Below are 15,207 nucleotides of genomic sequence, written 5' to 3' on the forward strand. Positions count from 1 at the left end.
CGTAAACCGTCAGCCTACATGTCGCACGCCAGTCTACAACCGTTACCTTGCCCTGACCGTCCCTTTGGGCGCGTAGGTATCGATTTGTATGGACCACTTCCTCTGACGTCGGCTGGTAACCGCTGGGCCATCGTTGCCGTTGACCATTTAACGCGATACGCCGAAACCGCCGCTCTCCCTGCGGCTGCTGCGCGCGATGTTGCGTCCTTCCTGCTGCATCGATTTATACTGCGCCACGGACCACCCCAAGAGCTTCTCAGCGATCGAGGCCGTGTCTTCTTGTCGGAAGTCGTCGAAGCCATTCTGACGGAGTGCCATTCTGTCCACCGCAAAACTACTGCTTACCACCCACAGACGAATGGCCTCACCGAACGCTTTAACCGCACCCTCGGCGACATGCTTTCTATGTACGTCGCTGCCAACCACACTAATTGGGATAATATACTGCCCTTCGTCACCTACGCCTACAACACCGCCCCTCAGAGCACGACTGGTTTTTCACCTTTCTACTTGCTGTACGGAAGGCACCCGTCGCACACCATGGACACGATACTCCCGTACACGCCGGATCCATCTGAGTGTACACCTATTTCCGAGACAGCCAGGCTTGCTGAAGAGTGCCGCGAGCTTGCCAAGACTTTTACGACGCAAGATCAAGAGCGGCAGAAGAGTATCCGTGATGGCTCCACCACTTCTGAGCCCATGTTCCTTCCTGGTGCGCTTGTATGGCTCTCGACCCCAACCTCTGCCGCTGGCCCCTCCTCCAAACTACGTCCCAAATACGAAGGCCCCTACCGTGTCATCGAGCGCACCTCACCCGTCAACTATCTCATCGAACCCGTTGAACAATCTTCGGACATGCGCCGCCGTGGGCGAGACATCGTCAACGTGGAGCGCCTGAAGGCTTATTATGACCCGCTAATAATAACAAGCTGTTAGGTCGCCAGGCGGCTCCCTCTTCGACCCCGGGGTAATTGTAGCGAAGCCTCCGAACTATGAAATGGGTCGAACTCTTGCGTACCTTCTAGTGGGGCTACCCAACAAGGACGCCACTCGCGCTGAGAGCCCGTGCTTTGCTGTGACTGTCGCCATTGCATATTCTCGCTCGTTGCCGGCTAATAAACGCCTTAACAATTTATTTATTTATTTATTTATGATACCTTACAAGCTCAATGAGAGCATTGAGTAAGGGGGGTACAAACTTCAAAGAGTAATAGGGCGGTCATCAATAACATGGAATACACAGAAAATAACACAACATCGTGACAAAGCGTGTCTAGTCACTGACACTCAAACAAATGTAATATGCGAATGTTTACCGATATGCAGAAAGCTTGAATAACAAGAAATTCAAGGTACATGAATTCAAGGTACATGGCCGAGGTGTACAACATACACACGCATTTTCCAAACACACATACTGCTAGCCGTACGAAGGCGTTTACCAATATAAATTGCAAGAAAACGGTGGGTACAGCGAAAACTAAAGAGAACCAAAGAGAAGTGTGAAACTAGGTGAGTGGCACAGCTGCAGCTACAAACATCAGTGAAGTTAGAGCGATTAGTGCGATGAAAATGATTACACACATGTTCGCGAAAATAATCTGAATCGGTGATGGAGGCGATGCAGTCGGGAAGATCGTTCCATAATGATATGGCCTTACGAAGCGCTGATAAGTTGAATGCCTTCGTTTTGCCGTAAATGCGAGTGAAACTAAGGTAATTGTGCAGGCGTCTGGACATGCGCAATGGTGCTGTTAGGGGTAGCGTAGAACGTCTTGTGCTGTGAATATATTTATGCAGCAAACATAACAGTGCAACAGAGCGACGAACGTGCAATGGCGAAATAGAATGTTCTTGTTTTAATGTTGTTACGCTGCAATGAGTGCTATAATTGCGAGATATAAACCGGGCTGCTCCGTTTTGTATGGACTCTAGCAGTGTGGTTAGGTAATCTTGGAAAGGGGACCAGACTGAAGATGCAAATTCCAGCTGGGGGCGTACATAAGTGAAATAGGCCAGTTTACGGATGCTTGTTGGAGACTTTCGCAGATTACGACGGAGATAACCTAATGTTTTTGAGGCTTTCGCGCAAATAACACTAATGTGTGCCGACCATGAAAGATTGGGTGTTAGATTGACACCTAAGTATTTGTAAGAAGAGCACTGCACTATTGTATCATTTTTAATAGAGTAGGAATAATTGGAGTTTTTGTGTTTACGACTGAAGGTCATAGCACGGCACTTGGAAGAGTTGAGAGACATCTGCCACACGTCCCATCAGTCACTAATTAGGTTAAGGTCTGTTTGAAGGGTAAGGTGGTCGCCATCATTGTTAATAGCTTGATATATTATGCAATCGTCAGCGAATAGTCTTATATTGGAAGATATATTATTTGGCAAATCATTTATGTAGATGAGAAATAATAGAGGTCCGAGAACACTACCCTGTGGAACACCTGAGATGACATCAGAGGGAGTAGAGGCGTAGTTATTAACTGTAGTGAATTGTTTTCGAAAGGAAAGAAAATTGCGGATCCACAAAAGGGTTAAGGAATCAAGTCTAAGTGCAGATAATTTAGATATTAGGCGGCAATAGGCAACGCGGTCAAAGGCCTTTGAAAAACCGATGAATACGCAATCAGTTTGTTTATTTTCATTCATATTGAAATGGAGATCGGTTGTTAATTCAAACAATTGGGTGTCACACGAGAAGCCTTTCCGAAAACCATGCTGGTGAGGAAAAAAGAAATTATTTGATTCGAGGTGGCGGCGAACATGGGAAGCGATAATATGCTCCAGCAATTTGCAGCAGATTGACGTAAGCGAGATGGGTCTATAATTATCAGGTGAGTGTTTACCTCCACTTTTATAAACGAGAACCACTTTACCCATGTGCCAATCATCTGGAAGTTGACCAGACATCAAGGACTGTTGAAAGATGAGAAGTAAGAATTTGCTCGATACAATTTTTGTGTTCTTTAGTATTTTTGTGTTAATGTTGTCGGGCCCCAATGAAGTAGATAGTTTAAGTTGGTCAATGAGGGAAGCAATACCTTCGACTGTAAGAGCTATTGGCTGCATAAACGCCCAGTCGTAATCTGCAATGGATGGTATGTTGGAATGGTCTTCTCTTGTGTATACTGAAGAAAAGAACCTGTTAAATGCGAATGAACAGTCACTATCTGAGAGGGGTTTGTCGTCATCACCACGTAATGAGATATGCTGGCGGTCGGTTCCTGGGGTTAACGACTGCCAAAGCTTCCGAGGGTTTGATTTCAAAAGAGACAGGAGATCATGGGAAAAATATTTGTCTTTCGCATCCTTAATTGCAGAGCAGTAGCTTGCCGCACACCCGTCGTACTTTTTCCATGCAGCTTCAGTTTGCCCATTTTTGGCGTTTTTGTACAACCGCTTTTTTTTGTTTCTGAGCCGACGGAGTGACTTTGTGAACCATGGGTTCAACCTGTCATTCGTTATGGTAACTATGGGAACAAACTTATCGACCAGCCTGCAAACCTTGTCCCGGAAGATACACCAGTTTTCGTTGACGGCGCGAGTATCGAACAAGGGCATAATCCCTTCAACAAGAAATACTTCAAGGTCTGAGTTAATTGCTGCGTAATCGGCCTTGTTATAATCTCGTATAATCTTTCTATCTTTAACAGTGTGGCTAAATGGCACATTTATAGGAAAATGGAGTAACTTGTGGTCACTTAGACCGTCCCGATAAGTGATTAGCCCGATAGTTTCAGGCGCATTAGTTAAAATTAGGTCGAATAAATTAGATCCACGTGTAGGTGCGTCAACAGTTTGGAAGAAGTTAAAATCTAGAGTTAAATTTATAAATTCTACAGAAGCACGACTAGGTGAAGAGAGAGACCGCCAATCAACATCGGGAAAGGTAAAGTCGCCGAGGAGGTAAATGTTTTCACACTGATAGCTTTGCACAGCGGCCGCTATACTCTTTCTGAGTTCATCGCTAAAGCAAGGACCTGCGTCGGGTGGCCGGTAGCAAGCGCCTATCAGTATTTTTGATGAAGCGGAAAAGCAGGCAGCCCAAACTATTTCGAGGGGTGAGTGAGTATCAATCAGAAACGACGACAGTGTATTCTTTATCGCGATCAAAACACCACCCCCCTTTCGTTCAGAACGGTCCCACCGATAAATACTGAAAATATTCACGCCGGAAAAGAGTTCTGCATCGAGAATATTTGGGTGAAGCCAAGTCTCAGTTAAGACAGCAATGTCCGTATTGCTATCGTCCAAGATCGAAGAGATATTTTCACGTTTCGGCAGCAGGCTACGGATGTTAGTCAACGTCACTGTTAGTGGTCGTACCAAGGTCGAGGAACGTGACCATTGTTGCTTAGGAAGTTTATTTTTGCCTGCTTTCTTATTTAGCTACCTTTGAGAAAGAACAACCGATTTTGTAAAGCTGTCATAAACGTACCTCTCGCCATTCATTTCTAACCTATCTACTCGCAGTTTAAATGTCTGCTTGCTTGGTTTCGCAAACTCGATCAACTTTTTCCGCGCTTCGCGGGTTGCAACAGAAAAATCCTGACTAATAGAATAGTCTGTACCTTTAAGTTTTCTTGATAATGCTTGTACGATTTGTTTGTCCTTAAACAGAAAAAATTTAGCAATTATTGGTCGGCACTTATCTGGAGAAAACCGGCCAAGGCGGTGGACCCGTTCAAACTGCTGGCTTGTAAGGGTGATTTGAAGATTTTCTTCGCAAAATTCAATTAGTTTTTTCTCTGAAGCTTCCCAATCTTCATTAACGTCATCTTCGATACCGAAAAACAGAAGATTCGAGCGGCGCATCCTATTTTCTGCACTATCGCAACGGGATGTAATGTGCTGCAGTTGGTCATTTACACACTGTAAGCTATTCTCGGGCAGGCTGATTTCACCCGGACTGCGGGATGCAATAGACGCTTCCAAGGAGGCAACTCTATCATTCAGTTGTTTAATTTGAGCATCAGTTTCGGCCAGCTTTTCCTTAACTCCTTTGAGCTCAGTCAATATTGTCGCCTGTCCCGCTTCCAGCCCACGCCTGCTTTCCAGGATGTCCGCTAGAATCTTATCATTGGGTCCCGGGTTTAGCTCAACGTCCCCCGAACAAAGTAGCAGCAGGTTAATGACACTGTCACAAATTCGCGACGGCACAGACAGGTATCGCTTCACTGTTTCACATAAATCAGGGGGGCACGACACCGCTAGCAGACAGTAATTGCTGGTTTTAACGCCAGCGCTACTGTTCAGGTAACTGACCTGTAACAAGAGCATCGGTGAACGCCTCATTCTTGATGCGATGCCGTGCCCAAGTGAAGAGCGGTCCGGTGGGCGTTTATATAGGCTCGTCGGTGCGCAGATGGCAGATGAAGACGTCGCTTGTTGCCAGATTATGTGCCCTTTTTCTTCCAAACCTGGCGGGCCGAAGCATGTCTGATGACGTCAAAGCTGGCGTTCCGTGGAAACGGCCGGCCAGGATACGAAAGGACAGGAACTGAAGGCAAGATGCAGCGTCACCTGTAACAAGAGCATCGGTGAACGCCCCATTCTTGATGCGATGCCATGCCCAAGAGAAGAGCGGTCTGGTGGGCGTTTATATAGGCTCGTCGGTGCGCAAATGGCAGATGAAGACGTCGCTTGTTGCCAGATTATGTGCTCTTTTTCTTCCAAACCTGGCGGGCCGAAGCATGTCTGATGACGGCAAAGCTGCCGTTCCGTGGAAACGGCCGGCCAGGATATGAAAGGACAGGAACTGAAGGCAAGATGCAGCGTCACCTGTAACAAGAGCATCGGTGAACGCCCCATTCTTGATGCGATGCCGTGCCCCGGTGATACTTCAACAAGGCGCCAGGAAACAACACCGCCGCTTGTGATTAAGACAGCAGAGAATGCTGCTGCAGCCGATCTCGCAGCCGGAGAAAGCATGACGGTGACTGCGACCACTGCCTGCAGTACCTCAAATGTGCGCAATCGAGCTGCGAGGATATACGCAACATTTTTGACATCGGCTGACCGAGAACTAATCGAGCGTTGCGCCCAGCAAAAAGCAGCGGAACTTCCTCGGTCTCGGCAACCGATGGCAAAATGAGTGTTCTCGCAAGTCAGCTTAGTACCAAAAGTTCGTCGGCCCCGACGAATACCACGGTTGACCTCGACATGGTGAACAGTTTACTAAAGGAACATTCTGCTTGCCGAGTGTGCCATGGTCAGTTGACCATCGAATGCGACGCACGTAAGTACGGCGTAGCCGTTAAGCTTAGGGGGGGACGCGGGTCTTAGAATGGTGAAAAATGGCCAAAAAGACGATTTTGAGAAAATGCGATATTTGAAATTTTTAGACCTATAAGCACATGTCCTAAATTGTGAACGCTGAATTCGATCAGTAAATGGATTAGAATTATGAAGGTTATGAAGTCGCCACAGGAACCGCAAAACAACCCACGGCAGGTCAAATTTGTTCAAACTTCCCTGCGCGCCGCTGGCGAAGCAGTCAGCCGATCGCCGTCATCTTGGGCTTGTTTTGAAGCTGATTCCTTTGTGCGCAATTTGCCACCCTTCAAAATGATGTCGCTTAAACAGAACGGCTGCCCTCGCCCCTTTTCCGGAGCCCCCTCCCGGGCCGCTGATTGGGCGGAGCGCGGGCGCACCAGGCGAGCCCCCTGTTCCTCGCTTCCCGTTGGCTGATGCGGCCAAAGTTGCCCGCGCTTTCTTTTTCTATATTGTTCGTTGGCCGCCGGTTCCCGTTAGCGCACGCTGTTCGTCTGCTTCCCGCACGTGCCTGCTTGTGCTACGCGACCGACGCACCGACTTTCCGTCTTTTGCCGGCATGATTGGAGACGCTCGTCTAAAGAAGAAGACGCGCCAAGCGTACGGCAAGAAACGGAGGCGCCCGTGGAACGCCCTCCAGAAGAAAGCAGCCGACAACGTGCAGCCGATTTCACCCGATTCCACCGAAACGGCGCACTCTGACGACGGCGCGCAGCCGCAGCTGCTTGTGTCTGAAGCGGTGCACTCTCCTGAGCCTTGCAGCAGCACCTCATCGGATTGTGTCGTCGTCGGATTGTCATCTTGCACTTCCAGCAGCATCCTAGACCGCATTGACACGGCGTTTTATTCGGTGGACGAGTTTGCTGAGTGCGCGAGAAATGCAGCGGGTTGAAGGCATCACTCGCATCGCAGTGCACGACGGAACGTAAGTTCGAGTTACTAGATATTGATCTGGAGGATGGTGGCAAAGAAAACGGGACAGAATTTGTTATTGTTGATCTGGCGGCGATACGCTTGTTATTTGGACTTGTCGCGGGCGCAGAATGCGGTGAAAAAAGCGTCACTATTTCAAAGGCCAAGAAAGAGTACGGGCTGTGTTCGAAGCTCATAGTCACGTGCGGCAGTTGTGACTATCGCGAAGAGCGTTTTTCGTCCCCACGTATAGCCGACGAGACCGACGCCAAAATAAGGCCGTTTGAAGTTAATATGCGTGCCATGAAGGCCATCAACAGTATCCGCAAGGCGGCAACGGCTCTGTCGGACTTCTTTGCCAGGATGAATATTTCGCATCGATGGCTTCACCGCAAGAGCTACCAAAGCCACATGAATATAATAAAAGAAGCCTGCTGTGCGACTGCTGCCGAATGTGAAGCAGTGAGCGTTGCTCGCGTAGAGGAGCTCTATGCAGAGTTGGGGACTGCGCCCGGAACCGTCGACGTCATTTATGGCGGTGCCTGGCTTTTGCGTTGACATAGCTCGCATATATGTGTTGGCTGCATTGTTGAGATGTATAGTGGCCTCGTGATAGACCATATCGTGCTATCGAACTTTTGCCTGGCTTGCACCACAGGACCCAAGGAAGGAGAAGCAGGACATTCTGCCTGGCTCATTCAGCATGCCCCTCTGTGCCAAAAGAATGTTGATTGTAATGCTGGCCAGATGGAAGTGGAGGCAGCACTACTCTTGTTTGAGCGGTCACTTGAAAAGCACAAGCTTCGTTATACGACAATGCTGTCGGACGGCGACAGCAGGACATTCCATGCACTACCAAAAAAAGAGGTGTACGGCTTCATAAAGGTGGCCAAAAAAGACTGCATAAATCATGTACACAAGCGTATGGGAGCTACCTTACGTACTCTTGTAGAGAAAAAAAAAAAGCTCAAGGTGGCTCACTTGGTGGAAAGGGCAGACTTACGCAACAAAAGATAAAGAAGATCACCTCATACTATGGCTACGCATTGAGAAGCCACAGGAACGATGTTCCAGTTATGCAGAAGGCTGTTCTAGCAACTTTGAACCACCTGTACACTTCCAATGTACACTTCTGATGCTAATAAAGAAACATTGATTGATTGATTGATTGATTGATTGATTGATTGATTGATTGATTGACATTTCTTCAACTGACGAGGCACCAAAGCATGACCTTTGCCCTGAAGGCCCTGAATCCTGGTGCAAATTTCAGAGAGCTCTTGCGAAAAATGAGAAGCCGCCACCACACAAGGACAGCCTGCCTGATTTCGTAACTGAGGAATTGGAGCCTGTGTTTAGGCGGCTGAGCGACAATGCCCTCTTGGAAAGGTGCAGCGATGGGATCACCCAGAACCCAAGTGAGAGCCTGCACGCTATGATTTGGCAGCAGGCCCCCAAAACTCAGCATGCATCCTTGCGGAGCATTAAAAGGGCAGTTGCCGAAGCCATCAGCTGCTTCAACTAAGGCACAACCAAGAGCAACGTGGAAATTGCCGAGAAGCTGGGCTACAGCGCTGGCAATCACTTGGTGCGTCGCAGCCTTGAGAAGGACAAGGGCAGGCTGCAAAAATCGCCAAGAGAGCATCTCGACAGCAGTTCAATAAAGGAAATGCTTTCAAGGCGTCACAGGCCAGTAGGGGACTCTGCTTACAGCCCTGGCCTGCTGTAAACAGTCATGATGGCAAATAGTGAGAATTTTTGCAAAAATAAATATTCTTGGTTTTAGACATAAACATTGTGTAATCTATTGTCTATCCAAGGACAGCATTATTACATGATTTTTTTGTGTTCCTTTCACTTACAAAGCACTGGAACAACCACAAAGTAAAAAAATAATAATTCTCATGCTGGGTCAATGACTATTTTATAGTTCTAGAACAAGCTGTGAGCAGTATTCTTAGTGGGTACAGTGAAATTTAGCATGGCCATTTATCTATAATATAGAGCTACAGGATGATGCCATTAATATTGCTGTAGCTTCACTTTAGCAAAAGTTAAAGTTGCTAGAAACCTCAAACGCATTTTTCTCAGTTTGATGTTTTTGCACATTGCACTCGGGGGTTTTTCCTATGTTAAACTTGAGTGAATGCGACAAAGTTGGTATCATTTTATTTATCATGACATGATCTAGGGGGTGATGCTATTTCTATTTCTCTAGCATCACTTCACAAATTACCATTGAAGATTTTAGTGAGAGAAATTTGTTGTAATATAGTGACCATAAGTGTTTGCCCGTTTTCTTGCTTATAAAATGCCTTCAACAGGATAAAAATAGCATCACCCCCTACAGCAAGTCTCCAGCATTGGGATTATGCATTCACTTTTTGGATTTAGCAAGAATAAATTGCCAAGAAGTCCCGTAAATAGTACGCAATAATTTAAAATTCAGACCTTCATATTTTCTAAACCACTTGAAATATTAAGAAACAAATTAGAGATTTGAAATCATCAAGAAAAACTAGCTTAGGTAGTGAAGCTTGGTCAAGATTGAGCGAAAAATTAAAAAAAAAAATTTTAGAGCCCACGTCCCCCCTAAGCTCCAGTGCAGCAACTGCGAAAAAGTTGGTTCAAAATGGAGCTCGCGACAGGTTCGTGGCAGCAGTAACTGCAACCCGTTTGAAATCAATGTTCGCATGGCGCGTGCGGTTCAGAGCACAGGAAATCATCAGACAGCTCTGAATGATATCTTTGCCGCTATCGGTGTTTCACATCGGGGCCGTCACACGAAAACCTACCAAGAGTACTTGAAAATGAAGCTTCAGCCAGCAGCAACGAGTGCTTGTGCCGAACATTTGACTAAGTGTGCCAGAGTGGTAAAGTGCCTCTACAAGGACCTCAATTTCGGCAACTCGAGAAATATTGCCGTCTCTTTTGATGAAAGCTCGCACATAAGAGGACACGCCTCTCACATTGGAACAGCCACTGTGATAGAAGTTTTTCGGGTTATGTGCTAGACTATGTTGTGCTTTCTAATTTTTGCCTCTGCTGTGAATGTGGTCCGAAACCCGAAAGCCTAGAATACTATGAATGGAAAGCCAAACATTCATGCCAGAAAAATACCTCATGCAAGGCTGGCCAAATGGAAGTAGAGGCAGCAATAATTTTATTTCAGCGCTCCCTTTCGCTTCATTGCCTCAGGTACACCATAAATGTTGAAAAAGAAGACTGCTCGAATCACGTGCAGAAGTCCACAGGGACTGCACTTCAGGACTTCATGCAGAAGCACAAAGGGGACAGCAACGAGCTCATCAGTGGCAAGGGCCGCCTCACGAGTGACCTCATCACGAAATTGACGAGTTATTATGGCTGGGCTTTGAAATCCAATTTTTGGAATGTGGATGAGATGCACAAGGCTGTGTGGGCTACGTATGATCATGTGACATCCACTGACGAGAAATCAAACCACAGCTTCTGTCCACACAGCCCTGAGTCTTGGTGCAAGCATTATGCAGCCATGGCAAGGAATGAGCCCATCATAAAAAGCAAGTACAATTTGCGAGAGGCTGTGAACAATGGACTGTGTCCTGTTTATGAACGCTTGTCCGACCAGAAGCTTCTGCAGAGATGCATCAGAGGGAAGACGTCGAATGCGAATGAGGCCTTGCATTCGGTCATTTAGAGCCTCTCACCGAAGGACAAGAACGGGTCATTGTTTGCCGTTGAGAATGCCATGGCAGATGCTGTTATGTGTTTCAACTTTGAGAACAAGGAATCTAGTTCCATTATTTCGCGTGAACTGCAGCTAGCTCAAACATGCACAGGTAACCAGCGGATAGTTGAGAAAGACTATCGCGGTGCCATCGGCTCAAAGAAAAAACGTGCATCTTCAGCCGCGTTCCAGGCAGCCGCAAAGAAGAAGCACAAGCAAAAGCCTGCTTGAGACTACTCCGCAGGAGTTTTCTGGGTGATTGTGAATACAAGTGCTGTGGCTTTCATGCATGGAATTTTCATGTTCACAACTTTTTCAGTTTTTTGCGAGTTTCTCAAATACACATTTTTGCATGTCTTGAATTTTGGGATGAGCACTGTGTCGCTAATACTGATTCAATTTTCTTGATCTTTTTTTTTTTGTTTGAATGCTAGGGTATTGAAGTGTGCAAGAAAACCTTGATAAAATGTTTAAGGACATTGTAAATTTTTAATTGTTCCAGAAATCACCAGAGAAAATTTAGAGCTAAGAGACTGCAACATGAAAACTTCATAACTTTGGGTAAAATTTAGATAATACCATGAAATCGCATATTTGCACTATTTGAATATTCAGCAATATACAGGTTTAATTATAGCTCTTTTGATGCATTACTTTTTATGCAAGTCACATCCCAAATTCATAAAATAAAAATAGTAACTTTTTTTGGATTGATGTAAGGAAAATATAATTAAATATTTTCAATCAGTGTACAAATCTGAATATTTCCTGAAAAAATCATGTCTCTAGACCTAATACTAATATATTTCACTATCGGCAAGAGTGGTGATGTTGGCTTGTTGATGATGCATTTGAAAGAAATTTACAAAAAAAACATCACAGATAAAATCACGCATCACTGCGTACGCAGGAACCCCCGTTCCTTGGGTGACAAAGCAATTGAAGGCTTGCTGATACATACATCTCCAAGAGCATCAATAAGTTCGGCTTCTATGATCAACCCAGTCATCTCATTCTTATGCCGACCAACATTGATTGTACTCTGGAACAAAGGCCGGCACCCACACGTGTGAATGTGAAGAGCGAAAAAACCTTCCGGCGGCAGTTTATCCGCCTTGTAATTGTGTTCTCTCAATCGCTCATTCACACACCTCCGGGTTTGGCCGATATATTTTTTTTCCCACATGTGAAGAGAATAAGATAAATAACGAACAAAATGCACTCCACAAATTTGTGTGTATGCCTCCACAAATTTGTGTGTGTGTGGCCTTGTTTCTGTGTGTATAACGACCACATAACCCCTCTAACCGATAGCCATTTGGGGAACCAAACAAATTAGAATCCCCACGGGCATTGCTGCACACATTTGGAATGAATACTATGTTGCAAATGATGCCACTAGATGTCTAGGGTTTTTCACGCAGTTTGTTTAAAAAATGTACAGGAAAAGTTGGCCATTTTGCAACGAATTACTAAACTGAAAACAACTAGCTCTCTAAGCACTTCGAAGAAGAAACTATAGTGCAGCAGTCAGGCTAGTTGACAACGGAGGATGCATAGTTACTCTGTCATTAAATAGAACCTGAAGGGACCACGAAAATGAGTTCTATTTAAGAGAAGCTTCCTTAATTGAGAGATCAACAAGGGTGTAAAATACAGGCCTGAAACCAATCACATTAGAAGAATTTATTACATTTAAGGAGCCGTTCTGTTAATCAATGTTCACTGTACATAAATTGTGAAGGGACCACAAATGCAAAATTTCACACAGCTTGTAAACAATAATTGATTGATTGACTGATATGTGTTTAACGTTCCAAAACCACCATATGACTACGAGAGACGCTGTAGTGGAGGAGTGCTCTGGAAATTTCGACCACCTGGGGTTCTTTAAAGTGTACACAAATCTCATCACACAGGCCTGCAGCATTTTCGCTTCCATCTAAAATGCAGCCGCTGTAGCCAGGATTTGATCCGGCGACCTGCAGGTCAGCAGCCGAGTACCTTAGCCACTAGACCACCACAACGAGGCACAGCTTATCAACAGGTCCTAGTTTAAAAACCAAACAAAAATACCACTCGTGACCCGCCCCTGCAACGAGCAAATAACTGAAGGAGTGCCAAAAGTGATTCCCATTCTGTTTTCATTTACTTTTATGCATGCTCTCTACCAAAGCCCACTCCTAGTAGAACTGAACTCCTCCATGAGAGACATGCACCAGGCAGCAATATTGGTCTTTTATACGAGGTGGCTCTTATAATACCACGTCTGCATTTTGTAATCAACCCCTGTTTCAATAAAAGCACACTGGTGTCTCTTATGACCATTTACATCATCATCTCTTATAAAGTGCTTCAACTGCATCTCACAATGGGAAACAAACGAAATTCTTCAACGACCCGATAAAAGGCATTCTACCAAGCCTCCTCTTCGGCCTGTTGAACTTTTTCCAAACTCAGCATCCCAAAGAGTGATAGTTTTGTGGCGACATGTGCTGCTCACTTGTACACAACAGCGATTAACAAAGCAGTAAACATCAGCCCAGAGACCTGCTCGTTCTTGTTGGGAAGCTGCAGGTTGGTGCGCACATCCTCCTTCATGCGGCGCAGCAGGTACGGCTTGATGCTGTCCCGCAGGGCAGTGGCACACCGGTATGCTGTCCGCACCTGCGTTTCTTTGCATCAGACTTAGTGCCAAGAGGGTTTGGTCGGCACTTTTCGATCTTGCAATATCACGTACAAAAAAGGTAGCGAAATTTAAGGGCTCACAATAGCAGTTTCAAACATTGGCGGTGGCAACAGACAACTACAGTTGTGAAGCACAATTTTCTGAGACAAAAATTCCAGGCAGAAGCGCAAGTAAAACAGCACGTGAAGTGTTAGAGGCCTTTTTCATTGAGAAAATAAAGATCACTGTGTAAGCACCCTTTCAATTTCGTTGTTACCAAGCGAACTTCAGTTTATCGCTCTGAAGCTATGACATCGATTAACTGTACGTTTGATAAGTATGCTGTTGGCCTTCTATGATGTCTGTGCGCACAATGTGTCCTGTATATATTCAAGCCTTCAAACTATGAATAAATCAGTTGTAAGTGGGCACTGTCTGTGTTTGATGCATGGGTGTGTGCCTGTGTGAGTGATCGTGTTAAGTTTTCGCGCTCAAATTAACTTTTCTAGAGTCAGCTATTCATGCTGAAATATGAAGAATTATGATTTTCAAGTGTTAGTTCAATACGTTCATAATTTTGCCAATCGGCTGTCGCATTTTGGCACTTAAGGGAAAACAAGGGTCTTAAATGGCTGAAAATCACGAAAAAGTCGACTTTTTAAAGCTGAGATTTTCAGAATGTGTACCTATTTTTGCACTAATTGTTGATGTTTCTAGCTTCTCTCATCATTATTTTTGGTGCAAAATCAATTTATAGCACCCCTGTGAGATGAATGTGAGCACAAATAGACATTGAAAGTGCACTTTTTCTATGCCCAACACTTGCCGTTTAACATGAGCTATCAAGGCCATCTTGGTTTTGTTTGAGGACCGTTCCTCATCTTTAATTTCCTACCACTGTTGGCTCGCCTTTTGTTACATGGGTAGATTAATGGATGGCCGAGCGGTAGTGACTACCGTGAACAGAAGGCCATCAGGCCCGCGAAGAACATGAGAACATGTTGAGCCCATTGCCCAGAATGAACTGTCTTTATTTTTTCAAAACGGCCACCCACCGCTGTACCAGGCTTGCACAGCTCAACACAACTATCAGTGCCGCGTGGGGGCGCTGCATTTGAGCTAACATTGTAACACTCCTCCCCCCTTCGGAGGAAGACTATGGGGAGTACCTATTCATTGGTTTCCTAGTCCTCGTGCCAAATTGCAACTTCGGCATGCTAGGCGTAGGCACGACAGAGTCACTGTTCACATGCACACCACTGTTGAGCGCAGTCTCATTGCTCTCCATGGCCCCGCTACTTCCAGAGAAGCTAGTTACAGGTAGCTGTTCCTGATGAGGCACTTCCGGAACAGCTGGTGCATGGAGAAGTGGCCGCTCCAACTGTCGTGGAGCTGCAGCGATAGCAGTGTCAGGAGAGGCCAATGTTTCTGTCTGCACAAGGCATAAGTGGTCGCTGTGGTGTCAGTTTCCTAAGGTGCCATCTTCAGAACCGACACTGGCTGATGACAGAGTGATGTCCACAACACTGGCAGGCACTCGGGGTGTACCCCTGTGAAAGTTTCACACGTACACGTCATCACCTGGCTGCAGTGATGGAGCCTGCTGGGACCCTCTGTCAGCATACAACTT

The 15,207-nt window shown here is 45.8% G+C and overlaps 1 protein-coding gene across 8 annotated transcripts in view; it reads right to left on the reverse strand.

The window, feature by feature from the left end:
• Positions 1–15,207, reverse strand: part of LOC119181217 (DNA excision repair protein ERCC-6) — a 794,400-nt gene that overhangs the window by 300,034 nt on the left and 479,159 nt on the right. For all 8 annotated transcript variants that reach the window (XM_075882812.1, XM_075882811.1, XM_075882810.1 and 5 more), the window contains one exon: positions 13,460–13,576. In XM_075882812.1, coding sequence (XP_075738927.1) covers positions 13,460–13,576 — 117 coding nt within the window. The remainder of the gene's footprint in view (positions 1–13,459; positions 13,577–15,207) is intronic.

This window comes from Rhipicephalus microplus, unplaced genomic scaffold, assembly GCF_043290135.1.
Source record: "Rhipicephalus microplus isolate Deutch F79 unplaced genomic scaffold, USDA_Rmic scaffold_14, whole genome shotgun sequence".
NCBI lineage: Eukaryota > Metazoa > Arthropoda > Arachnida > Ixodida > Ixodidae > Rhipicephalus > Rhipicephalus microplus.